This window comes from Bufo bufo, chromosome 7 (assembly GCF_905171765.1).
Source record: "Bufo bufo chromosome 7, aBufBuf1.1, whole genome shotgun sequence".
NCBI lineage: Eukaryota > Metazoa > Chordata > Amphibia > Anura > Bufonidae > Bufo > Bufo bufo.
In genome coordinates, this window is record NC_053395.1 from 143,613,862 (window position 1) to 143,641,459 (window position 27,598).

At 44.1% G+C, this 27,598-nt stretch overlaps 1 protein-coding gene across 1 annotated transcript in view; it reads left to right on the plus strand.

The window, feature by feature from the left end:
* The window catches only part of LOC121008794 (aldehyde oxidase-like), a 223,558-nt gene that overhangs the window by 77,500 nt on the left and 118,460 nt on the right, over window positions 1-27,598 (plus strand). The window contains exons 17-24 of the mRNA XM_040441488.1: window positions 512-638; window positions 2,012-2,134; window positions 17,899-17,995; window positions 20,042-20,166; window positions 20,826-20,959; window positions 21,996-22,083; window positions 23,405-23,491; window positions 24,745-24,936. Coding sequence (XP_040297422.1) covers window positions 512-638; window positions 2,012-2,134; window positions 17,899-17,995; window positions 20,042-20,166; window positions 20,826-20,959; window positions 21,996-22,083; window positions 23,405-23,491; window positions 24,745-24,936 — 973 coding nt within the window. The remainder of the gene's footprint in view (window positions 1-511; window positions 639-2,011; window positions 2,135-17,898; window positions 17,996-20,041; window positions 20,167-20,825; window positions 20,960-21,995; window positions 22,084-23,404; window positions 23,492-24,744; window positions 24,937-27,598) is intronic.

Consider the following 27,598-nt stretch of genomic DNA (forward strand, 5'->3'; position numbering starts at 1 on the left):
GCTGGGAGTTGTAGTTTTGCAACATATGGAGGGCCGCAGGTTGAACATCCCTGGGTTAAGGGAACCTTTCCCTGTTTCTCTAACTGAAGTAGGTCCTTGCACTCTGAATCATTGAGATTATGACTAGCTAGGTATTATTTTCTGCCACTGTAAAGTGTTCTCACTAAGGCCACCAGTATCATATGTCTGGGATATGTCATCATTGTCTGATCTGTAAAGATCCAAGCACTGCGATGATACTAGACTGATCTTCAGCCCAAGAGAAAATACCAAGCAGAGTCAACATACGTGACTCAAAAGGGCACCATGCTTTCCTAACAATATTGCCACTGTAGACATACAGTAAGAAGGTCACAGTGGTCAAATTCCCAGCGAAAACATTATTGGTGTATCCAAGCAAATGGCTATCAATGATTTTAGTGGCACAATGCCTGTAAATCCTTGGTCTGCAAGTGTTTAAGAAGAAAGCAATCATGGTGTTTTAGCTAATGTTTCGATGTGTCTATCATAGATCTTTAGATGTGACAGAAGCACTGAACATGCCAGGAGTGTGTGACATCATTACCGCTAAAGATGTTCCTGGAACAAATGATTTTACTTATTATGACTGGTCCGACCAGTTAATGGCAGACAATAAGGTATGTCACAGAGTGTAATCAAAAATTATACCATTCTAAGAAGCAGTTTTCTCTGTTCTACTCGTCCAAGACTAGCATACCACTGCCAAAAGTCTACTTATGGAGAAAAATATACTTAATAGGTTGAAACTTTCTTCACTTTTTGTTAGCTAATCCTTTTTTTTTGAGACAACAGAGAAAAATGTTAGTAAAAAAAAAAGTGAAATGACAATTATGCACACATAAGTGAATATGAATAGTAAAGCAGAGTGCACAATATTAGAGGTGGTCTTAAGTAGCAAAAAGTGAAGTTGTATCCCATGTCACATCCCATGATCTTTCCACTTTTTTACAACTTATACAAGACATGTGAACCATCTCAAATAAAATTCTACTTTCTGGCCTCCCCTACACTGCTGGATGATGTGACAGGAACAAAGCAGCCACAAATAAAAAAAATGGCAAGCCAAGAGGTGGGATCACAGAAGCAGTAAGAGAACCAGGGATTACTTTAATTGTCATTGTATTAACAAGGTCATCAACAAGGTCATTCAAAATTACCAAAAATTAAAACTGCAAAGAAGTTTTACAAAAATATCCAGTTATTAAAGGGGTTTTCTGGAAGTACAATATTGAAGACCTATTTCCAGGATAGGTAATCAATATCAGATCAATAGAGGGTCCAACTCCTGACACCCCCAACGATCTTAAAGGGGAGGAAGTGCTCAGACGAGCACTGCAGCCTCTTCACAGCATACCAAGCACAGCACTGTGCCTGGTATAGTGGCTGTGCTTGGTATTACATTCCAGGGCCATTCATTTGAATTGGGCTGATCTGCACATAGGCCATGTGACCAACGAATGTGACGTCTCTGGCCTTCAAACAGGTTATCATTGAAGGTGCTGGTAGTGAGATCCCTACCAAGATATTGTTTACCTATTCTTAAATGGACACTAATCTTTCACACAAGTTGCGCAAATATCACAGGTAAGCTCCATTCACGCGTCCGTAATAATGGGTCCGCAGCGTTCCCCAAATTGCGGAATGGGTGTGGACCCATTCATTCTCTATGGGGACGGAATGGATGTGGAGAGCTTACTATGTGCTCTCAGCATCCGAATTTCCGGAGCGCGCCACCGATCTTCCGGTCCTCGGACAAGATTAGGCATTTTCTAATATATTGCCGGTGATGTGCGGTCCGCAAAATGCAGAACGCACATTGCCGGTGTCCGTGTTTTGTGTGAATGGACCCTTTATGTGATATCTAGCAACTTTGCAATGCAATGTTACTCGCACCATAATGAGATTAAAACTATACACTTCAACCTAGTGGCAGCTTTGAAGATCCACAAGCAGGAAAATACAATCCCATTCTATTTTTTATTTATAAAAGGTGCTATGTGTCGGGTATATTATCTGCGCTGTTGTGGCTGATAAACCAGAGCGTGCAAAACAAGCCGCCAAAAAAGTGAAAATTGTCTATGAAGATATAGAACCAGCGATTCTCACTATCAAGGTAAGATATCAGTGTTTATTACTGGGTGTGAAGCACTGTTTGGGATGAATCTGTATGTAAGTGCGTGGTAAAATATGCAGTATATTGATTGCCTGCTCACTTGAGACCATCAATTCCTAAGGATTCACTTTAAAGGGAGTCTGTCACCAGGAAATTCATTGTTACACAAGGCATAAGGTCTTGTAGGGCTTTCACTTAGGTCAGACCCAAGCCACTCTGTGCTCCTCCTCTTTCATCTGCCCGCCTCTCCCTCTCCTTCTTGATTGACAGGGCCTGTATAGTCATCTCCCTGGCCTTCTCAATTAAGAAGGAGAGGGAGAGGATGGCAGAGGAAAGAGGAAGATCACAGAATGGCTTTGGCCTGGCCTCAGTGCACTGGATCGCTAAGTGAAAGATAGCATTACATTCAGCTGATCTAGCCCTACAAGGCCTTATGCCTGGTTTAACAGTGAATTTCCTGGTGACAGACTCCCTTTAAACCTCCTTAGTACGATATGAATTCTCCACTCTGCCTAGCTTTGCAGCTTTTTAGCAACCAATCATTTCAATTTGGTTATGCAACAGTAAGCAGAAAGCTGGTGGCCAAAATAAGGTTTAATAAACTGGAGTCCTTTAGTGTACAACATACAGAGTTTGACACTCCTCTACTACATCCATATACCGTAAATAGACTTATGAAAAGGCATTTCCTGTAACAGACAACCCCTTTAGAAAAGAATAAAGTGGACCATCAAGTTACAACATTGATTGGTTCCGAGATGACCACTGTAAACTAAAATCATTGTAACTTGAGCCCATAACTCTATGGAAAAGTGGCAACTGGTTCCAAAGCCCCAAAAATGTCATCCCGCGATAAGAGAAAGTGAAGATTTCAGAATAATAAGCAGATAACTAAGGCAAGTCCTTACATATAGCAGGTAGGAATAGCTGCTGGAATGTGTAAATAACTGTCTACGATAAAAACAGGAGCGTCTTCAGGGTCCTGTATGACACACAATGTACCAGAAAAATAAAATGGAGCCAAACTCACCTGGTGTCCAGAGGCACAGCTCATCGTGTACAGACAGAGGGCAGTACAGGACACACAGCACTGCACTGTACTGTAAAGGTCCATTCACACATCTGCAATTCTGTTCCCCACTTTGCGGAATGGAATTGCGGACCCATTCATTTCTATGGGGCCGTACGATGTGCTGCCCGGATCCGGAAATGCGGACCCGCACTTCCGAGTCCGCAATTCCGTTCCTGAAAAAAATAGAACATGTCCTATTCTTGTCCGCAATTGCGGACAAGATTAGGCATTTTCTATTAAGTGCCGGCGATGTGCAGTCCGCAAAACACTTACGGACATGTGAATGGACCCTAAAGAGGAGATACTAGACAACTGAAACCGGTGTTTTACCAGACAAATGACCATGGTGATTGGTTCGATCTGAGTATGAGTCTGAGGCATTGTATGTTGAGTTTAGTTTCAGCTTACCATGGCCCAGGAAAGATCATTGCATTTTGAAAATATGGTATCCCGAGGCTATTGTGTCTTGAAGGACGACTGCATAGCAACAGCTGTCCTATAAGGGTAGCTTTAGCCCATCCATATATTGGCCAGCATGTATTATTTTTATTAACCTTAGTGTTAACAGCCAATCACCATGGGAACCAGGATCTAAAGTAGGGGTGACCATCTGATCACTGGGGGAGTTTTATTAGTAAAGGTGTCGTGAGCCAGATTTCTACCCACAAACTGAACTTCCAAATCCTTTTAGCTGTAAAATGTAATTTGCCTACTTTTAGAAGTCCGCAGCTCTACCATGTAAACCCCTAAGGCCCCTTGCAGACGATCGTGTCCAGATTAGGTCCGGATGCGTCCCGGTGCATTGCGGCAAACACGCGCGAGTAGGTACGCAATTGAAGTCAGTTTCGTTGTTCAGTTTTTATTGTGCGGGTGCAATGTGTTTTGCACGCACGTGATAAAAAACTGAATGTGGTACCCAGACCCGAACTTCTTCACAGAAGTTCAGGTTTGGGTTCAAGGTTGTGTACAGTCGTGGCCAAAAGTTTTGAGAATGACACAAATATTAGTTTTCACAAAGTTTGCTGCTAAACTGCTTTTAGATCTTTGTTTCAGTTGTTTCTGTGATGTAGTGAAATATAATTACACGCACTTCATACGTTTCAAAGGCTTTTATCGACAATTACATGACATTTATGCAAAGAGTCAGTATTTGCAGTGTTGGCCCTTCTTTTTCAGGACCTCTGCAATTCGACTGAGCATGCTCTCAATCAACTTCTGGGCCAATTCCTGACTGATAGCAACCCATTCTTTCATAATCACTTCTTGGAGTTTGTCAGAATTAGTGGGTTTTTGTTTGTCCACCCGCCTCTTGAGGATGGACCACAAGTTCTCAATGGGATTAAGATCTGGGGAGTTTCCAGGCCATGGACCCAAAATGTCAACGTTTTGGTCCCCGACCCACTTAGTTATCACTTTTGCCTTATGGCACGGTGCTTCATCGTGCTGGAAAATGCATTGTTCTTCACCAAACTGTTGTTGGATTGTTGGAAGAAGTTGCTGTTGGAGGGTGTTTTGGTACCATTCTTTATTCATGGCTGTGTTTTTGGGCAAAATTGTGAGTGAGCCCACTCCCTTGGATGAGAAGCAACCCCACACATGAATGGTCTCAGGATGCTTTACTGTTGGCATGACACAGGACTGATGGTAGCGCTCATCTTTTCTTCTCCGGACAAGCCTTTTTCCAGATGCCCCAAACATTCGGAAAGAGGCTTCATCAGAGAATATGACTTTGCCCCAGTCCTCAGCAGTCCATTCACCATACTTTCTGCAGAAGATCAATCTGTCCCTGATGTTTTTTTTGGAGAGAAGTGGCTTCTTTGCTGCTCTTCTTGACACCAGGCCATCTTCCAAAAGTCTTCGCCTCACTGTGCGTGCAGATGCGCTCACACCTGCCTGCTGCCATTCCTGAGCAAGCTCTGCACTGGTGGCACTCCGATCCCGCAGCTGAATCCTCTTTAGTAGACGATCCTGGCGCTTGCTGGACTTTCTTGGACGCCCTGAAGCCTTCTTAACAAGAATTGAACCTCTTTCCTTGAAGTTCTTGATGATCCTATAAATTGTTGATTGAGGTGCAATCTTAGTAGCCACAATATCCTTGCCTGTGAAGCCATTTTTATGCAACGCAATGATGGCTGCACGCGTTTCTTTGCAGGTCACCATGGTTAACAATGGAAGAACAATGATTTCAAGCATCACCCTCCTTTTAACATGTCAAGTCTGCCATTTTAACCCAATGAGCCTGACATAATGATCTCCAGCCTTGTGCTCGTCAAATTTCTCACCTGAGTTAACAAGAGGATTACTGAAATGATCTCAGCAGGTCCTTTAATGACAGCAATGAAATGCAGTGGAAAGGTTTTTTTGGGATTAAGTTAATTTTCATGGCAAAGAAGGACTATGCAATTCATCTGATCACTCTTCATAACATTCTGGAGTATATGCAAATTGCTATTATAAAAACTTAAGCAGCAACTTTTCCAATTTCCAATATTTATGTAATTCTCAAAACTTTTGGCCACGACTGTAGATTGTATTATTTTCCCTATTATGTAATTCTCAAAACTTTTGGCCACGACTGTAGATTGTATTATTTTCCCTTACAACATGGTTATAAGGGAAAATAATAATGTCCCCATCCCGATCGTCTCCTAGAACTGTGCGTTAAAATCGCACCGCATCCGCACTTGCTTGCGGATGCTTGCGATTTTCACGCAACCCCATTCATTTCTATGGGGCCTGTGTTTACGTGAAAAACGCACAAAGAGGAGCATGCTGCGATTTTCACGCAACGCACAAGTGATGCGTGAAAATCACCGCTCATGTGCACAGCCCCATAGAAATGAATGGGTCCGGATTCAGTGCGGGTGCAATGCATTCACCTCACGCATTGCACCCGCGTGGAAATCTCGCCTGTGTGAAAGGGGCCTAGGGCCTCTTTCACACAAGCGTGACGGATTAGGTCCGGATGCGTTCAGGGTGCGTTCAGGGAAACTCGCACCATTTTGCAAGCAAGTTCAGATAGGCTGGGTTCACACGGGCATTGCGGGAAAAGGTGCGAGTGCTTTGCGGGAACATGCGTTTTGCACGCGCGTGAGAAAAATCGGCATGTTTGGTATTGAAACCCGAACTTCTTCACAGAAGTTCGGGTTTGGTATCGGGGTTGTGTAGATTGTATTATTTTCCCTTATAACATATAACATGGTTATAAGGGAAAATAATTGCATTCTTAAATACAGAATGCATAGTACAATAGCGCTGGAGGGGTTAAAAAAAATAATAATAATTTTTAACTCACCTTAATCCACTTGCTCGCGCAGCCAGCATCTCTTCTGTCTTCTTCTTTGCTGTGTACAGGAAAAGGACCTGTGGTGACGTCACTCCGGTCATCACATGGTCCATCACCATGGTAAAAGATCATGTGATGGACCATGTGATGACCGGAGTGATGTCACCACAGGTACTTTTCCTGTACACACCAAGGAAGAAGACAGAAGAGATGCCGGCTGCGCGAGCAAGTGGATTAAGGTGAGTTAAATTTTTATTTTATTTTTTTAACCCCTCCTGCGCTATTGTACTATGCATTCTGTATTAAGAATGCTATTATTTTCCCTTATAACCATGTTATAAGGGAAAATAATAATGATCGGGTCTCCATCCCGATCGTCTCCTAGCAACCGTGCGTGAAAATCGCACCGCATCCGCACTTGCTTGCGGATGCTTGCGATTTTCACTCAGCCCTAGTCACTTCTATGGGGCCTGCGTTGCGTGATAAACGCACAATATAGAGCATGCTGCGATTTTCACGCAACACATAAGTGATGCGTGAAAATCACAGCTCATGTGCACAGCCCCATAGAAATGAATGGGTCCGGATTCAGTGCGGGTGCAATGCGTTCATCTCCCGCATTGCACCCGCGCGGAAATCTCGCCCGTGTGAACTCAGCCTTAGTTTTGTCTGCGATAGCGTTCAGTTGTGTCGTTTTTTCTGCGCTGGTGCAATGCGTTTTGATGCGTTTTTCACGCGCGTGATAAAAAACTGAAGGTTTACAAACAACATCTCTTAGCAACCATCAGTGAAAAAAGCATCGCACCCGCAAGCAACAAGCAAGTGCGGATGCGGTGCGATTTTCATGCACGGTTGCTAGGTGACGATCGGGATGGGGACACGATCATTATTATTTTCCCTTATAACGTCCTACTGAACCTACTACCTCAGGTCCCAGTAGCCGCCAGAATCTACAGCGATATTTGGTCGGGCCTAATGCCGTTCTAAGGATGGTAAGGCCTGAGCAAGTACAGGCGCTAGTCAATTGGGTGGCCGACAGTGGATCCAGCACGTTCACATTATCTCCCACCCAGTCTTCTGCAGAAAGAGCACAGGTGGCACCTGAAACCCATGCCCATCAGTCTGTCACATCACCCCCGTGCATATCGGGGAACCTGTCTGAGCCTCAAGTCATGCAGCAGTCTCTTATGCTGTTTGAAGACTCTGCTGGCAGGGTTTCCCAAGGGCATCCACCTAGCCCTTCCCCAGGGGTGGAAGACATAGAATGCACTGATGCACAACCACTTATGTTTCCTTATGAGGACATGGGAATACCACCTCAGCACGTCTCTGATGATGATGAAACACAGGTGCCAACTGCTGTGTCTTTCTGCAGTGTGCAGACCGAAAAGGAGGTCAGGGAGGAAGACTGGGTGGAAGACGATGCAGGGGAGGATGAGGTCCTAGACCCCATATGGAATGAAGGTCATGCCACTGACTTTCAGAGTTTGGAGGAAGAGGCAGTGGTGAGACCGAGCCAACAGCGTAGCAGAGCAGCCGTCACCAAAACAGTTCGCCTGCTACTGGCCACCGTCACCACGGATCGAGCACACCAAAGGCAGCTTCAAGGAGTTCCCTGGCATGGCACTTCTTCACACAATGTGCTGACGACAAGACCCGAGTGGTTTTCACGCTGTGCCATCAGAGCCTGAAGCGAGGCATTAACGTTCTGAACCTTAGCGCAACCTGCATGACCAGGCATCTACATGAGAGAAACGGGTTGCAGTGGAGTAAGCACCTTCAAAACCAAGAAAGGGCTCAGGCCCCTCCTGCTCCCTCTTCTGTTGCTGCCTCGGCCTCTTCCTCCGCCTCTGGAGGAACGTTGGCACCTGCCGCCCAGCAAACAGAGGATGTGCCACCAACAACACCACCTCCGTCACCAAGCATCTCCACCATGTCACACGGAAGCATTCAGCTCTCCATCTCACAAACCTTTGAGAGAAAGCATAAATTCCCACCTAGCCACCCTCGATCCCTGGCCCTGAATGCCAGCATTTGTAAACTACTGGCCTTTGAAATGCTGTCATTCAGGCTGGTGGAGACGAACAGCTTCAAACAGCTCATGTCGCTTGCTGTCCCACAGTACGTCGTTCCCAGCCGCCAATACTTCTCCTGGAGAGCATTGCCCTCCCTGCACAACCAAGTATCGGATAAAATCAAGTGTGCACTGCTCAAAGCCATCTGTGGCAAGGTCCACCTAACCACATATACGTGGACCAGTAAGCACGGCCAGGGACGCTATATCTCCCTAACTGCACACTGGGTAAATGTAGTGACGGCTGGGCCCCAGGCTGAGAGCTGTTTGGCGCACGTCATTCCGCCACCAAGGATCGCAGGGCATCATTCTTTGCCTCCTGTTGCCTCCTCTTCCTACTCGGCTTCCTCCTCCTCTTCTACCACCTCCTCATCCGGTCAGCGACAGACCTTCACCACCAACTTCAGCACAGCCAGGGGTAAACGTCAGCAGGCCGTTCTGAAACTGATGTATTTGGGGGACAGGTGTCACCGTCAGTTCTGTGAGAAGGTCTGGCTGACGTTCTTCTCTACCTCTTGTATGATGTTCTTTGTTTTGGTTTCACTTTCTCATCTCCTTTCCTTCTGCCAGGTGTCACTTATTTAGACTAATCGTCTTCCTTTATATTCCCTCCCATACTGCCTCACTTTGCGGTTTATACTACTTCCTGGATGAAGTGTTCAATGCTGTAGGCTGCTTCTGCTGTTTGCTCAGATAAGTCCTTTACTTTATTGTGTTTCCTTGCTGGCTTGATTCTAGGTGACCCTGACTCCGTCCCCTCACTATTATAGGGTTTTCAGGTGTCACACAGACTTAGGTACGTGGGCATGCAATCGTCTACCATCGAGACCCTTGCATGTGCATAGCAGTCAGGGAGAGCTCTTAGGGTTTTATAGGGCTCACCTATAAGCTCCTTAGTTTGGGATCAAGCCAGTCGCTCGTTAATTCATAAGTTCCAGCTATCTGCAAACTTCACCCGTGACAACAGGCCCCACACCGCGCAGGCGGGGTACAGAACAACAGACCGACGAGTGGTTGCTGCCAGTGAGCCTCAAGCCTGACCTGGTGGTGTGCGATAATGGGCGAAATCTCGTTGCAGCTTTGGGACTAGCCGGTTTGACGCACATCCCTTGCCTGGTGCATGTGCAGAAATTCATTCGCAACTACCCCGACATGTCAGAGCTGCTGCGTAAAGTGCGGGCCGTCTGTGCGCGCTTCCGGCGTTCTCATCCTGCCGCCACTCGGCTGTCTGCTCTACAGCGTAGTGGAACTCCACCTTGCACATGCTGGAGAGACTGTGCGAGCAGCAGCAGGCCATAGTGGAGTTTCAGCTGCAGCACGCACGGGTGAGTCGCACTGCGGAACAGCACCACTTCACCACCAATGACTGGGCCTCCATGCAAGACCTGTGTGCCCTGTTGCGCTGTTTTGAGTACTCCACCAACATGGCCAGTGGCGATGACGCCGTTATCAGCCTTACAATACCACTTCTATGTCTCTTTGAGAAAACACTTAGGGCGATGATGGAAGAGGATGTGGCCCAGGATGAGGAGGAGGAAGAGGGGTCATCTCTAACACTTTCAGGCCAGTCTTTTAGAAGTGGCTCAGAGGGAGTTTTTTTTGCAACAGCAAAGGCCATGAACAAATTTGGCCAGCCAGGGCCCACTACTGGAGGACGAGGAGGAGGAGGATGAGGAGGAGGAGGAGGATGGGGATGAAGCATGTTCACAGCGTGGTGGCACCCAACTAGGCTCGGGCCCATCACTGGTGCGTGGCTGGGAGGATACGGAGGATGCAGACGATACGCCTCCCACAGAGGACAGCTTGTCCTTACCTCTGGGCAGCCTGGCACACATGAGCGACTACATGCTGCAGTGCCTGCGCAACGACAGCAGAGTGGCCTACATTTTAACGTGTGCTGACTACTAGGTGGCCACCCTGCTGGATCCCCGTTACAAAGACAATGTGCCGTCCTTAATTCCCTCACTGGAGCGTGATCGGAAGATGCGCGACTACAGGCGCACGCTGGTAGACGCGCTCCTGAGAGCATTTCCGACTGACGCCGGAGGACAAGTGGAAGCACAAGGCGAAGGCAGGGGAGGAGGAAGAGGTCACCACTGCAGCTGTGTCAGCGCCAGCACCTCAGGCAGGGTTAGCATGGCCGACATGTGGAAAAGCTTTGTCACCTGGCCGCAACAACCGGCCCCAACTGCTGATATGGAGCGTGTTAGCAGGAGGCAGCATTTGAACAACATGGTGGAACAGTACCTGTGCACACGCCTACACGTACTGACTGATGGTTCTGCCCCATTCAACTTTTGGGTGTCCAAATTGTCCACATGGCCAGAGCTTGCCCTGTATGCCTTGGAGGTGCTGGCCTGCCCTGCAGCTAGTGTACTATCTGAATGTGTATTTAGCATGGCAGGAGGCGTCATTACAGACAGACGCAGCCATCTGTCCACAGCCAACGTGGACAAGCTCACGTTCATTAAAATGAACCAGGCTTGGATCCCACAAGACTTGTCTGTACCTTGTGCAGAATAGACATTTATACCACCATCAAACATACATTCTTGTACTCAAGGCAAGTGCAATGATTCTTTGTTTTCTTTCTTTTTATTTGTCCCAATATTTTGGGGGCTACCTACCCCTATAAAAAATATAAAAAATAAACATTGTTGGCTACCTCCTCCTCCTCCATTGCTGCCTCCACCTACAACACCACATTCACCGCCTCCTCAACCTCCGACTCCATATCCACCTCCTTCTCCGAGTTGCAGGTTAATAATTTGTAATTTTTAGTTATTATATTTTATTTTAAGTTATTTCCCTATCCACATTTGTTTGCAGAGCAGTTGGCATGCTCTTAAGCACATTTTACTGCCTTTTGCATCCCTCTAGCCTTTTCAAGGACTATTTTAGAGCCATTTTAATGCAAAAAAGTGCCTATTTTAGTGCCCTAAATTGAAAAAATTCTTACTTTCAATTGTCGGGTGACATTTTACCATTTTTGCCATATATAAACCCCTGCTGTGCCTGGGTGACAGGGGCCTAAATCTCTCAAAATCCTCTGTTCTATTGCTGGGTGACATGAACCCTCTTTTGCCGTGAATGAACCCCTGCTGTGCCTGGGTGACAGGGGGCTAAATCTCTCAAAATCGTCTGTTCTATTGCTGGGTGACATGGACCCCCTTTTGCCGTGAATGAACCCCTGCTGTGCCTGGGTGACAGGGGCCTAAATCTCTCAAAATCGTCTTTTCTATTGCTGGGTGACATGAACCCCCTTTTGCCGTGAATGAACCCCTGCTGTGTCTGGGTGACAGGGGCCTAAATCTCTCAAAATCGTCTGTTCTATTGCTGGGTGACATGAACCCCCTATTGCCGTGAATGAACCCCTGCTGTCCCTGGGTGACAGAAGCCTAAATCTCTCAAAATCGTCTGTTCTATTGCTGGGTGACATGAACTCCCTTTTGCTGTGAATGAACCCCTGCTGTGCCTGGTTGACAAGGGCCTAAATCTCTCAAAATCGTCTGTTCTATTGCTGGGTGACATGAACCCCCTTTTGCCGTGAATGAACCCCTGCTCTGCATTGCTGACAGGGAACTAAATTTAGTGAAAACATCTGTTACTGATCGAAAGATGCGCGACTACAAGCTACACCGCCACATCCACCCATCCCCAGCCTCCTCAACCTCCTACTCCTAGATCCAGATTTTTATTTTTTATTTTTCTGTATTTTCTGTTATTTTAAGTCATTTCCCTATCCACATTTGTTTGCAGAACAATTGCCATGCCCTTAAGCACATTTTGATGCCTTTTGCAGCCCTCTAGCCCTTTCCAGGACTATTTTAGAGCCATTTTAGTGGCCAAAAGTTCGGGTCCCCATTGTCTTCAATGGGGTTCGGGTTCAGGGTCAAGTTCGGGTCCCGAACCCGAACCTTTTTTTCAAGTTCGGCCGAACCTGCCGAACCCGAACATCCAGGTGTCCGCTCAACTCTACTCCTGTCAGCCGCACGCTTATACCTGTTGCCCATCTTTCCCAGGTTATTTTGGATTTTCCGCCAAATAGAAGACAAAGAAGAGGAAAATCGTTCCTCCTCAGGAATTATGAGCACCAGAAAATGTACCAAACTGTGGATGGAACCCATATGCCCCAAAAAGCGGAGACTTATCAGTGGATTCCTGTCTACGGTTATTTATAGCAAACTCAGCTAACGACAAAAATGAAGACCACTGTTCCTGATTTTCTGAAACAAAACATCTCAAGTAAGTCTCCAGATTCTGATTAGTGCGCTCCGTCTGTCCATTCGACTGAGTTTTAGCATTGGGTAGACTAGGTAATGCAATAAAATGTGCCATTTTACTAAAACGATCGACAACCACTAGAATCACGGTCTTTCCCGAAGAATTCTGTAAATTCGTGATAAAATCCATGGATAAATGGGTCCAAGGTCTGGACTGGATGGCAATAGAAGCAGAGATCCGGAAGGCCGAGTATGTGTCACCTTAGCACGTGCACAGGTACCACAGGCTGACACATAGTCCTCAATACACTTACGCAACCCCGGCCACCAGAATCTGCCAGAGATGAGATGGACAGTCGATCTGCTCCCAGGGTGCTCAGCAAGCACCGTACAGGGATGTTCCTCGAACACCTTGTGACGTAATTTGGAGAAAACAAACAATTTCCCCTGAGGACAAGAGTCCGGAGCATCCTCCTGTGCCTCCAACACCCTGGCCTCGAGATCAGGATAAATAGCGGATATAACTACACCTTCAGATAAAATGGGTCTAGGGTCATTAGACTCACCCCCCCCCCCCAAGGAAAGCTACGTGAAAAAGCATCCGCCTTGACGTTCTTAACCCCAGGGCGATAAGTGATGATGAAGTTAAATCTAGTGAAAAACAATTACCATCTGGCCTGCCTTGGGTTCAGTCGCTTAGCCGACTCCAAGTAGGCCAGATTCTTGTGATCCGTAATTACCGTAATAGGATGAATTGCTCCTTCCAACCAATGCCGCTATTCCTCGAATGCCAACTTAATGGCCAGCAATTCCCTATTCCCCACATCATAATTCCTTTCAGCAGTCGAGAGTTTTTTTAGAAGAAAAAAGGAACATGGGTGCCATTTACTGGGTGAAGGAACCTGCGACAATATTACTCCTACCCCAACCTCAGACGCGTCAACCTCAACAATAAACGGCTGAGACACCTCCGGTTGCACCAAAATAGGGGCCGAAGCAAAACATTCTTTCACAGCAGAAAAGGCCTGTAATGCCGCATCAGACCAGACAGAAATATCAGCACCCTTCCTAGTCATGTCTGTTAAAGGTTTAACCACCGATGAATAGTTCAAGATAAATGTACGGTAGTAGTTGGTAAACCCCAAAAACCGCATAAGCGCTTTCAGATTTTCAGGTCGATCCCAGTCCAACACGGCACGGACCTTCTCGGGATCCATACGAAAACCTGAGGATGAGAGCAGGTAACCCAGAAATTGCACTTCCTGTACAGCAAATACACACTTTTCCATCTTAGCATACAACTTATTCTCTCTTAGGATCTGTAACACCTGTCTCACATGATCCTGATGAGTCTCCATATTAGGTGAATAAATTAATATGTCATCAAGGTATACAACGACAAACCTCCCCACCAGATGATGAAAGATGTCATTGACAAAGTGTTGAAAAACCGCAGGAGCATTGGTTAACCCAAAGGGCATGACCAGGTTTTCAAAATGACCCTCAGGGGTATTAAATGCGATCTTCCACTCATCCCCCTCCTTGATCCTTACCAGATTATATGCCCCCCTCAGATCCAATTTAGAGAACACCTTGGCACCGACAATCTGACTAAACAAATCCGGAATCAAAGGAAGGGGGTAAGGATCGCGGACGGTAATACAATTGAGCTCACGGAAGTCCAGACAAGGTCTCAGGGTACCATCCTTTTTCTTTGCAAAGAAAAATCCAGCAGCCACTGGGGACTTGGATGGTCTAATATGTCCCTTTGCCAAACTCTCGGTGATATATTCTTGCATGACCTTTCTTTCGGGTTCCGAAAGATTATACAACCGAGATTTGGGCAATTTAGCTCCGGGAATAAGATTGACGGGACAGTCATACTCCCGGTGTGGAGGCAACTCCTGATTACCACTCTCAGAGAAAACATCAGAAAATTCTGAAATGAACGAGGGTACAGTTTTAGTGGTAACCATAGAGAACGATGCATTAAGACAGTTGTCCATGCAAAAATCACTCTAATCGAGAATCTGTCTCGCTTGCCAATCGATGTTAGGGTTATGTTTGCTTAACCATGGTAAGCCCAACACCAACGGAGCAGGCAGACCCTCCAACACATAACAGGAGATAGATTCCTGATGAAAATCATCCACTCTTAAATGAATGTCATTCACTACCTGTGACAGGCATTTTTGGGCGAGAGGTGCTGAGTCAATTGCAAAGACAGAAATACTATTCTCTAATGCATTAGTAGTCAACCCGTGAATGAGTACAAACTGTCCATCAATCAAGTTAATTCCTGCCCCACTGTCGATAAATGCTTCGATTTTCACAGTTTTGGACTCTAGCGCCACCTCGGAAGACAGGAGAAAACGGGTACTACCAGTAAAAGACAAAAGTAGGTTTTCTTGCTCCCCACCCATACTACCAATAGTAATTTGGGGATTAAACGTTTTTTTTTTTTGTTTACACCTTGATGCTGCAAGTACGGACAAATATTCACCAAATGTCCCTTCTTGCCACAACAAAAGCAGACTCCTTTCACATGACCCAAGCTTTTGCCAATAGTTCCAGGAGTAGCTCCTGCATAGGCTCATCACAAGGCACAACCACCCGTGTCTCTCCACCGTAAGTGTCAAAGGAAGCAGTACCCTTATTGGACAGTACGTCCTGAAGGTGAGGACCCCTAGATCTCTCCCTCAGGCGTCTATCAACACGTAAAGAAAGAGACATAGCTGCTTCCAATGACTCAGGATTTTCATGAAAAGCCAATGCGTCCTGCAGTCTCTGAATAAGACCCTGGCAGAATGGGCTACGGAGAGCAGAATCGCTCCACTCTGTATCCGTAGCCCATCTCCTAAATTCTGAGCAATAGGTCTCTGCAGAACGTTCTTCCTGCCGCAAACCCCGTAACTTGGTCTCGGCCTGAGAGATCCGATCCGGGTCATCATAGATAAGACCCAAGGCTCTAAAGAATTATCTACCGACTGGAGTGATGGTGATCCGGTCGGCAGAAAAAAAGCCCAAGATTGGGCGTCCTCTTTTAGCAATGAAATAATCATACCCACACATTGACACTCATCCCCAGAAGAGTATGGACGCAGCCTAAAGTATACACTTTACATGACTCCCTGAACCGGATGAAATTGTCATTACCCCCGGAAAACCTGTCCAGGAGAGCTACCTTCGGTTGAGGGCAGGCCTGGAACCCACCACTGGAACCAGCAGCCTGTGGACTCTGAATCTGCAAAACCATCGCACGGAGGTCTGCTACCTCCAAAGTCAAATTTTGCAGCTGGTTGACCAGTGCAGTCATAGCATCCATAGCTGCACACATCAGAACAAAAAATGGCGGTATTGGCTCTGGATAATGTCACGGATGTTGTAGGGGAGAACACCAAAAAACAACAAGAAGGAAGGGAAAAGACACTAGGCCTCACCGCTAGGGAAGGAAAAGGGTCACCACCTATAAAACCCTGCCCCATGGCCCTAGTCCTATCCGTATGGGCACCTCTCGATGGTAGAGATGCCCATACACAGGAACCTAGAAAACCCTGGTGGCCCTCAGATGCCCTAATAGTTATGACAGGGCAGAGACAACCCGCTCCTTTCCTGGTGAAGGAACCAGCGTCTCGCTGAGGCCTAGTAAACAACAAAGGTTGGGGGGAATACAATACACAACAAGCGGAACACTTAACTTCTGAGGCTGATGGATGATGGATGAACAGGACTTCACCACGAACCACACTCCAGCTCTTCCAAAAACCAAATTAAGCTATCCAGAGCAAGGAGTGATGGGTAAAGGCAGAATAAATAGGGGGAGGTGAAGGTCACATGATCCACACCTGAACAGGGGGTGTGGACATACCAGAAACACACAGACAAAGTGAAACCAAAAGAGGCTGTCAGATAACTAATGTGTAGATAATCTTTCAGACCTTCTCAAACCTGTCACCGGCGTGACAACCTCCCGTCCCTCTGCCAGATCCGGCGCCTGCACACTATGCTCAGCCTGATGCGCCGTGGGATCCTGGCAGCGGCTTCGTTGAGCGAAGTGCGAATGCACCCGGCCTGGTGCGCATGCGCACTTCGCTCAACGAAGCCTCTGCCAGAAGTCCGCGGCGCATCAGGCTGAGCATAGTGCGCAGGCGCCGGATCTGGCAGAGGGACGGGAGGATTGCGGAGGCGGCGCTGAGGTGAGGAAGGCGGCACTGTAGACAGGGAGGGCAGCGATTAAGACTGGGAAGGAGGCGCTGGGCACCAGACGGCCGGGCACCCTGTATTAACGGACGTCCCCTTGGGCACCTTAGGTAGGCAATTGACAGGTTATGAAAACCTGTTTTTTGGGCTAATAGAGCCACAAGCAGGATTAATAAGGCCAGTTTAGGATTTATGTTATTAGTACGGACATGGGCATATGTTTAGCTTATAGGGCTAAAATCTCATGACAGAATCCCTTTAAATAGATGTAGCACAACTCAGGTGCATTTTAGCTTGTTATATCAAGTTATAACCTATCCACAAGAAATTAAAAAGCTATTAAATCGGGGGCAGTGCAACTGCTGGCACCCCTGCTTTTCACATTTCCAGCAGTCTCATAGAGGTGAACAGATTAGTACGCATGCTCAACCTGACACTCCATTAGTTTTGGGTTGCCCCCATTCTCATGATTTGTGGGGGTCCCAGCAGCCAGGCCCTACCAGTTTAGCAGTTATCCCCTATCCTGTCCTCAAGTCGTTATATCTGGAATAACCCGGTGACATTTTTTTCCTTCTGTACTCCAGCAGTCGGTTTTATAGGAACCATTTTGGGGTACATATATTGTATTAAATAACTTTTATAATTTTTATTGGGGAGATAAAAAAAACACCAATTTCAACATTGTCTACTGCTAAGGACAAAGATTGATAGGAGGTCTGAACCTGTGCCACAGAGAACGGCGTTAGAAAAAGGGGTGACTATAAAATCATTTTTTATTTTAGGCAATTTTATTTTTAATTATCTTTAAAATTAGTAGATGACTTATCGTGCTCAAGTTATTGAGGCTTTGGTCTAGCAACTATAAGACGGACTACAAATAATCTTCCCTATTTCTGTCCTTTATTAAAGGATGCAATAAAACATGAATCCTTTTTTGAACCGGATAAGAAACTGCACCATGGAGATGTTGATGAGGCTTTGAAGACCGCAGACCACATACTTGAAGGTATGGTTAAAAGGCTGCCCATATGTGCTCAAGTTTTGCTCAAGTTCCAGTTTCTGAGTACTGTTGCAGCCTGGCAATTAGCAGTAACTGCAGTGCAATATCTGTGGCTCCAACTACATTTGTAATAGCACCCTTCGCCTAGTTTTCCAGCAGGCTGTTCCTATAATGGGGACCGGCGGAGATCCAGCTGCAACCCAGCAAATATGCAGAGAATTGGCCATACTAAAACCGCTGAGTGCGCTGAGTGAAGTCTACTGGATCACTACTAATTTCCAGAATTAAAGGGTTTCAAAGAACACAGAATTCTTTGGTGCTGCTAAGAGATTTTTGTCACAGTATCACTGATCTGAATGATTACATTGTTGCACAGTTTTCCAGAAATCTTTGAGTAAGGGGTCTGAAATCTCTGTGGAGCTCTTTAGCAGTGGTACTTATCACAGGCTAATTAGCAAATTTAATATCTATGTTTGTGCAAATAACAATTCTAAGTGCACATCAAGGCCAATTTCATATTCCCTAGAAAAAATTGTGTAACACAGATGCATCCTTTATAGGGACTAATATATTTAAAGCAAGCCCAACACATACTGTATGTATTCATAACTATGCGCAAATAGAACAGAAAAAAAAAATCACTCATTCTTGAGACCCTTCTGAAAGAGGCTCTGTCAGCATGATCGAAGCAATTAAACCATGCATACTGCCTGGTAGAGTTGATCGAGCTATATTGAAATGATACCTTTCTTTTGTCTGTATGTTAAGCAGCTACAGAGATTTCTTTGTTTTTATTCATATAAAAATGAGAAAGTTGAGCACTAAGGGGCAGGGATGAATCCTCGGAACTCTGCTTTTCTAACACCCCTGTGCTCTGCACACTCCCCCCTCCCCTTGATTGGCTGGCCTAGACATTGTGAGGACAGAGCTGTGTCCTAGCATGTACATATCATTTACACTACTTACTATAGCTTTACCATATATAGAAGAGTGGATTTCAGTGTTTAGAAAGCTAATACATATTACCGGTTTATTCATAAGCCCAATATATTATTATAAAGATATCAGTAACATATCTTAGCTTTCTAAGAATAGAAAAACTAAAATTTTCAATATGGTAAGATTATAGCTTGAAGCTAAGTTGTCAGCCTTGCATGTAGAGACCATAGATTCAAGTCACAGGAGAGACTACTAGATTTTCTTTCTTCAGATATTTTTTTTCTCCATCATTTATGCCATAATAAAAGATTATAGTCCTATCATAATATTGAGAATAGTGTTTTTATGCTTAGAAAGCTAATATATATTACTGGTTTATTCACAGGCACAATATATGATGACAAAGAAACCAGTAATATGTATTATCTTTCTAAGTATAATAAAGTCTCAATATAATAAGGCTACAGACTGTTATTATGGGTTAAATGAGGGAGAAAAATATCTGAAGGAAAAAATGTAAAAATTCCAAGATTAAAACCTGGGATCTCTACATGCAAGGCCCACCACTTACCTCTAGGGATAGCCTTATCACAATAATAATTATATTTTTGTTGGAAAGCTAATACATATTACTGGTGTCTTTATAATCATATGTTGTGCCTTTAAATAAATCAGTAATATGTATTAGCTTTCTAAACATAGAAATCCACTCTTTTCAATATTGTAAGGCGTATATATGATATATACTTACTAGTACACAGTCCTAGGACATAGCTCTGCCCTCACCATACTGATGTCTAGCCCTGTCAATCAAGGGAAGGGGGAGTGTTCAGAGTACAGGGGTGTTACAAAAGCAGTGCTTCGAGGATTCAGCATGAATAAAAACACAGATATCTCTGCAGCTGTCTAATGTACAGACAAAAGAAAGGTATCGTGTTAATCACCATGATCAACCATACCAGAAAGTACCCTGGTTAAATAGCATTACTCGTGCTCACTGATGCTCTTTCAGATGGCAAAATGTTGGGCTGTAGATGTATACTGTATTTCTTGTGGTAACAAAGCTCCACAATTGCATCTCTGTCATCCAAGTTATTGTGCTTTATAAAACAGGAGAGTTATATGTCGGAGGACAGGAACATTTTTACATGGAGACCCAAAGCATCCGCGTTATCCCGAGCAAAGATGGCCAGGAAATAGAAATATATGCAGCAACACAGGATCCAACGTACATTCAGGTGTGTCAACCAATAACATCACACCTATTACTCAATGGATGCGAAGAACAGTGCATCAAGTCTGTGTTGGTTTTAATGAACAAAGTCTTAATGTCACACACAAAGAGAAAATTTATTAAGACTGGCATTTCTTAATCCAGGCTCAATAAAAAAAAAACATGCTAAAAAATACGGAGGCATAAGATGCATCATATTTAATATGATGCGCATGGTAGCCATCCTTAAGAAACTGATATCTATGCCAACTTCTGTAGGAGCTGGTGTAGATTTCAATTTTTGTTCAATCCATTGGGATAAAAATGGGGCATGTGCAAAACTTTGTGACTATTTGGCAGAGGGAGCTTGATAAATCTCCCCTATAGCATTTAGATAGCAATGCGACCAGCATTCGTGACCGAATATGGCATTATGGGTGATTAAAAAGATGTCCTAAAGGTATTTTTCCCCAAATTTGTGTAAGGGAAATGACTTTGTGTTTCTCAATTGTTGGTGAGTGTGTGAACTAAGGTATAAATATCATGAATACCATATACCATAAATATATGCTCTCAGGAGGGGGGTCACTCCACAGTTATTGTATTTTTGTATAGTATACAATTTTGAGACAAGTAAAATACTATTTTTTTTCTGATTGTAATACCATTCTTTTTTCTCAAAAGAAACGTGTAGGAGCATCCCTTGGCATACCCTTTAACCGCATTAATTGCCATGTGAAGAGAATAGGGGGAGCATTTGGTGGCAAAATTGTAAAGACAGCTTCTATAGCAGCAATTAGTGCCGTGGCAGCTCAAAAGTAAGTGTCATTTTTAAATTCTTCAGAGATAGGACTAAATTGTGCATTGTATATTTATTGTGACCTATGTGACATGTATTCAATACATTCATTAAATTTTTAAGTGCTTGTTATAGATATTTAAAGGGATGGTCCCATTAAAGGGAATCTGTCACTACTTTTATGCTGCCCTTGACCCAGTGCTTTTGCCAAAATCTGCACTGAATATCCAGCATTAGAGCTACTCAATACACAGCACAAGCCGATGAGTCCTGATATTTGCGAGCTCTCTGCTCCTCCCTCTGTCACCAGCCTATGCTGTCCTTAGTTAAAGAGCCTCTGTCAGCATGAGCAACGATATTAAACCAGGCATACCTTCCTTCTGTCTGTATGTAACAGCTGCAGAGATATCTGCGTTTTATTTATATGCAAATGAGCAAGTTGGAGCACTAGGGGGTTGGACTGAATCTTTTGAGCACTCCTTATGTAACACCTCCTGTGACCTGGACACGCCTTCCTTCCCTTGATTGACGGGGCTAGACATCAGCATGCTGATGGCAGAGTTGTGTACTACTGCTGTGTCCCAGCATTTTTTCTATTTAGCTGATATATTTAAGAAGCATTGGGCATCTATTGTGTTTCTGTGCCATAAGTTATATGGACTGATGTTTGTTTTTGTTTTTTTAGACTTTCAGTTCTTTAAGATCATGTTGAAATATCACCAAAAAAGTTGGTGCAGGGAAAAGAACCTTAAGACTGGGTTTACACATGGCGGCTGGCATAACCAGCTGATGACCCAACCACCCACAGTGGCCAATGGCCACACAATTTTGAAGGTTAGACATTGGCTTTACCACAAAATTATGACATACGTCAGTTACCTGGTGTAAATCCAGCCTAAGGTGAATTCAGGAGAGCTGTATGTTGCATTGTTAATGCAGCTTCCTTGGTCCAAGTAGAAAGATTTTGGGTAATGTAAGCATTCCATGCGCTTGTTCCTGAGAGCTGTTGGTACAGAGAGATGTGTTTGTAAATCCAGTGTTTTCTTGTCGTGTAGAACAAAACATCCTATTCGCTGTGTTCTAGAGCGAGATGAAGACATGCTAATAAAGGCTGGCAGACACCCCTATCTTGGAATATACAAAGTAAGTCTAAAAAAAATCTAAATGTGTTGCCTATCATTAAAAAAATAAAACACTTTTGACCTGTCATAGTGACATGTCAGAAGTTTTAATCAGTCAGGGTCCGGGTGCCACCACCAACTGCTAAAATAAAGGAGCAGAAGCACTCCGGTGAGAGCTGTGTCCCTTTGTTCCCGATTAGCTCTGCTAGGCTCATCTCTGATAATGGAGTGACATGTGTATGGACTCATAGGAAGTCAATACACTGCTTACTCCTCTCTCCGAAGAGAGCCAATTATGAATAGCACAGTGTTATCCTGACTGCTTCTTCCCCTACATTTTAGCCATTGCTGGGGGTCTTCTCACCCCCAATGATCAAAACTTCTGGTATGTCACTATGACAGGTCAAAAGTCTTTTTTTTTTAATACTTTAGGTTTCCTTGACAAAAATAATGTTTCTTCATTGCTATCGAAGTGTTGCCTCACCACATTCTCAAATTCTATCTCAATGTTTATTTCATTATTTCAGTACAATATGGGACACTTGGAAGCTGGAATAATGGAGATGAGAATGCAACAACTATCATGCAGAAAAATACTTCTACAAAGTATCAGTTTAGCCCATAGCAAGCAATTAGATTCCCGTTCTCATTGGCGAATAACACCTATTGTTGGAAATAATCTTTATGTGTGAATGAGGATTTCAATTTAATACCTGTATGATGGATACATGCTAACATTAGTAATTATTCTAAAGACTTGACGTAAAGGGACTGTGTCACCTCATGGGTGGCATATTGCTATGATAGGCCATCAAAGTCAGACAAGTGCAGGTCCCACCTCTCGGACCCGCACCTATTTCTAAAACAAGGGGCCCCCAAAGTAAAAGAGAGTGCACCATGCATGCCTGGTGTGCTCTCTATTCTCTTCTATGAGAGTTGGCTTGGCTATTTTCAGAAGTCCCTTAGGAATGAATGGAGAGCACACCAAGCAAGGGCAGCCAGTGCTCCATTCACCTCTATGGGACTGCCAGAAATGGACAAGCCAGTGCTTGGCTATTTTTCAAGCTCCCATAGAAAAAAATAAACAATAGCCATGAATGCTAGACTGTTCTTTGTTCATTTCAGGGGTCCTGTTCTGGAGATAGGAGTGTTTCCCAGAGGTAGGACCTGCACCTATCTGACATTGGTGGTATATCCTAGCGATATGCCACCAATGTCTGAGGTGAGACAACCCCCTTAATAATTTATATTTCTAAAATCTAAAGTTCCTTTAGTGATTCATTACTTATTAAAAAAAATATGTAGACATACTTAACTGAAGTATATGCTTTTTTTGTTTTTAGGTGGGTTACATGAAAGATGGTAGAATTGTGGCAGCGGATATCAACTTATACAGTAATGGCGGATATTCTGGGATAGAATCTGTGTTTGTAAGTCTTACAAGTATCTTTCCAGTCTTCTCTCATAACTAGGGCTTATGCACACGACCGTAGTTTCTGTCCGCATTCATTTCTATGGGGCTGCAAGAGATGCGGATAGCATACCGGGTGCTGTCCGCATCCACACGTCCATTCTGTGGCCCTGCAAATAAAATAAAACACGCCCTATACTTGTGCATTTTGCATAGCATAGGACATTTCTACAGAAGTTAAAAAATAAATGGTGGCATGCACTCGGTCGGGATCTGTGTTTTGTGGATCCGTGATTTACAGACTGCAAAACATTTAAGGTTGTGTGCATGAGACCTTATTCAGGACTCTGGGAACAGGCTGATAATAACTGCAGATAATCACAACAGGAGCCATGCATTATGATATGTGATAGCATTTTTATAGTCTCTATCACGATATATAGTGTCCATCATCATCATTTATAGTGTCCATCATCAGAACTGCTTTAACATGTGCAGTACCCCAGACCTAGGGGTGTCTACAATTGTTTGTTATATCCTGTTAATTTCATGTATTATATTATTTTTATGCCTAGTACACCAGCACAGAAGGTATGTTTGGCAGGAACAGGGTTTACCACCCTGTCCCTCCCCTCTTGGTAGGAGTGGTCTATTTCTACTTCCTGCCAAAAGGGGGAGTTTAAGCCCAGACACAGAGGGGGAGGAAGGAGCTCCTTCTTCAAGAGACCTTAGCTAGTTCTCCTACAAAGTCAGCAGAGTGACCAGCAATCTCTGCTTTACAGACCCTGCTGCAGGTGAAGGAATACAGATCAGACACCCATCATCTACCTAACATCCAGGCCAGACTAACTCCAGGCCTGTATCACACAGTGGATACCTATCCTCACAAGTGCCATTTAATTACCATATAACCAGCTTACCAAAGTCCTTAAATCCACCCATTAGCTAGATAACACTTGTATTTGGTATACAAGCACCAGAATAGACTCATAGTTGCATCCGGAAAGTGTTATATACCTAGTGGGTGCATTTATTAACTTTGATTTTAACATTGATTTTATTTTACTATGTGCTGAAATTTTAGCATCTATACTTTTCTGTTATATGGTGTTGCATGTGTAAATCCTATGATTTGGTCATTCTCCCCTGCCAGGATGAGACTAGATACACTCAGCAAATATCTTTAGCACATTTATATAATCTTTATAGGATTTAAAGCATATTTATATCATGTAAAGTACTTTTAAATAATATAATCTATTCCTGCCATAGATAATGGAGATTTCTGTGCTGCAAACAGATGCTTCCTACCACATTCCTAATCTGAGATGCCAAGGAAAAGTTTGCAAAACAAATCTTCCATCCAACACATCATTTCGAGGTTTTGGATTTCCTCAGAGTGCACTGATTACAGAAGTGTGGGTAGATGAAGTAGCAGCTAAGTGCAATTTACCTCCTCATAAGGTACATAGTACTTTACATATCTGAATATTGTTTTCTACTTTATACTATTTAGGGAATCAACATAATGGTTGTAAAGATAGTATATAGTCCAGCAGTGATGGCCAGTTCGCAGTGTTCGCCAGCGAACACATGCGGGCTGCCATCTTGACCGGGAGCCGGTCTGAAAGAAATGCGGTCACCGGGAGCAGGCAGTTCCGAGAACAGCCACGGGGGGCCTTCATCTCAGAACTGCCTGCTCCCGGTGACCGCATTTGTTTTAGACCGGCTCGCGGCACAGGTAAGGGCTTACCTGTGCATCGCTGGACTTGTGAGTCAAGATGGTAGCCCGCATGTGTTCGCTGGCGAACACTGCGAACTGGCCATCACTGTAGTCCAGTCCTTCAAAGGTATCTTCTGTTTAACATAAAATTTAAACTGGCCATTGTCATTTTTCAGCCAATACTGTTAAAGAGGACCAATCATCTCTCTTGACATGTCTATCTTAGTAGCTTCTTGCATTCCCTATCTAATAACAATTTTGGAGTATCTATTCTTATGACTCTATGTTGTGCCATTCCTTTGTTAATCCTACCAGAAGTTTATGAATGACTTGTTCCCAGCTTGCAGTAAAGGTACAGATGGGTGTTACCAGTCAGGGGGTGGGAGTCTGACACTGGCAGCACTGATTGGACAGAGTCAGACACACCATCTATTGGTAACACCCAGCAGTACCTTTACTGCAGACTGCTGGCAATTTATTTGTAATCTTCTAGCAGGAATAATACAGGAATGACATAGCATAGAGTCATAAGAATAGATGCTCCAGAATTGGTATTACATGGGGAATGCAAGGAGTTACTGAAACTGACATGTCACGAGAGGGGAGAAGAGAAGATTGTGGCACACAGGGGTTCCTCATTTGCAATTTATATCAGCACGATTATAAAAAGTGGCCACAGTATCGCATGATGTAACTGGATCATGATTCATATATGATGATGTCAAACTAATAAATGGTATAAATTGCAAATGAAGAACCCCTGTGTGCCGCAATCTTCTCTTCTTTGATTACGACTACTAAGTCCTCGCTGGCACCAGCAAACCTAGTGTGCGGAGCTCCACCACTACAACATGTCAGGAGAGGGGACAGGTCATCTTTAATGTCTTTATAGCTCAGGATCTGACTTGAAAGAAGAAATTAATCAAATGGTTGTTTTAAAATGGAATGTGTCATTAGAAAATGACTTATTGCTTAAAACATGTTTTTACATTTAATCATACTTTTAAAGAATTTTCGGTGATATTATTTTTCTTTTTCTATGTCATTATCTATATTTGAAGAAAATCATAAAATCCTGCATTTTTCACACTAGCCACTAAGCCCATTAATAGGCGCCACTTCTTTGTCTGTACAGCAGTCATCTCATTATCATTATAGGTAGGATTAGAATGACAATTATCACTTTTGTATAGATAACACAGGATTCACAATACATGGTATCGCAGCTTATCTACCCCCTCCTGACCTCTGCACAGGTCACACAGCATGTCTAGAAAACTTTCCCATTTTAAATCTGTCTGATGCTTTGTTTTACTCAGAGATATGCAACATTATCTCCCTGCTCCATTAAAAATGCATGAACACTTGACCAAGTCAATGCTGTAATGGGAGTGGGGGTCGATAGCTCTTGGCCAAACCACAATTATCAAAAGCCTGTAGCCAGCGTCCTTATGTGAATCTGCTGAGTACTTCATGTTATGTGCCCACTGTTTAGTTATATCCATTCCAACCCTTTCCTCCCGAGCTTCCTGGAACATGCTGTGTAAATCGTAACAGTATACTTCGTATCTTATTAGTTTCCATATTTGTTATCTGAAGCGAAAATGTTTTCTGAAATAAATGGTGCACTTAAAGGTTGGACATTGTAAAGTAAAATCAATAAGCCTTTTTTGCGTATGTCCCTGGAGATAATGTGGTGTACTTGAAAGGTACTGACCTGTAATGTTGTGCATGGAGGTTCATTCTGTTTTTGGCAGCAAATGTTGTCATGAACAAGTCAGATAGCATCAGACATTTACTTTGCTTTATTCCTATGTTCTCTCTGACTTCTTAAGAACGCCATACAAATTTGAGTATTGTTAAGCCAAACCCAAAGTTTTTAGTGGGACCAGCCGAGAATCTAATGTGTATGGGAATCTCCTGACTTTCACCCAACAGATGATGTGGGGGGGAAAAGAAGGGTCGGGTGCTCTAAATTTTAATAGTTGATCCTCTTCTCCCAAGAGTTAGACCTCATGCACACGACCATTGTGTGCATCCGTGGCCGTTGTGCCGTTTTCCGTTTTTTTTTTCGCGGACCCATTGACTTTCAATGGGTCCGTGGAAAAATCGGAAAATGCACCGTTTTGCAGCCGCATCCATTATCCGTGTTTCCTGTCCGTCAAAAAAATATGACCTGTCCTATTTTTTTGACGGACAACGGTTCACGACCCATTCAAGTCAATGGGTCCGTGAAAGAACACGGATGCACACAAGATTGGCATCCGCGTCCGTGATACGTGGCCGTAGGTTACTTTCATACAGACGGATCCGAAGATCTGTCTGCATAAAAGCTTTTTCAGAGATGGGTTTTCACTTCGTGAAAACTCATATCCGACAGTATATTCTAACACAGAGGCGTTC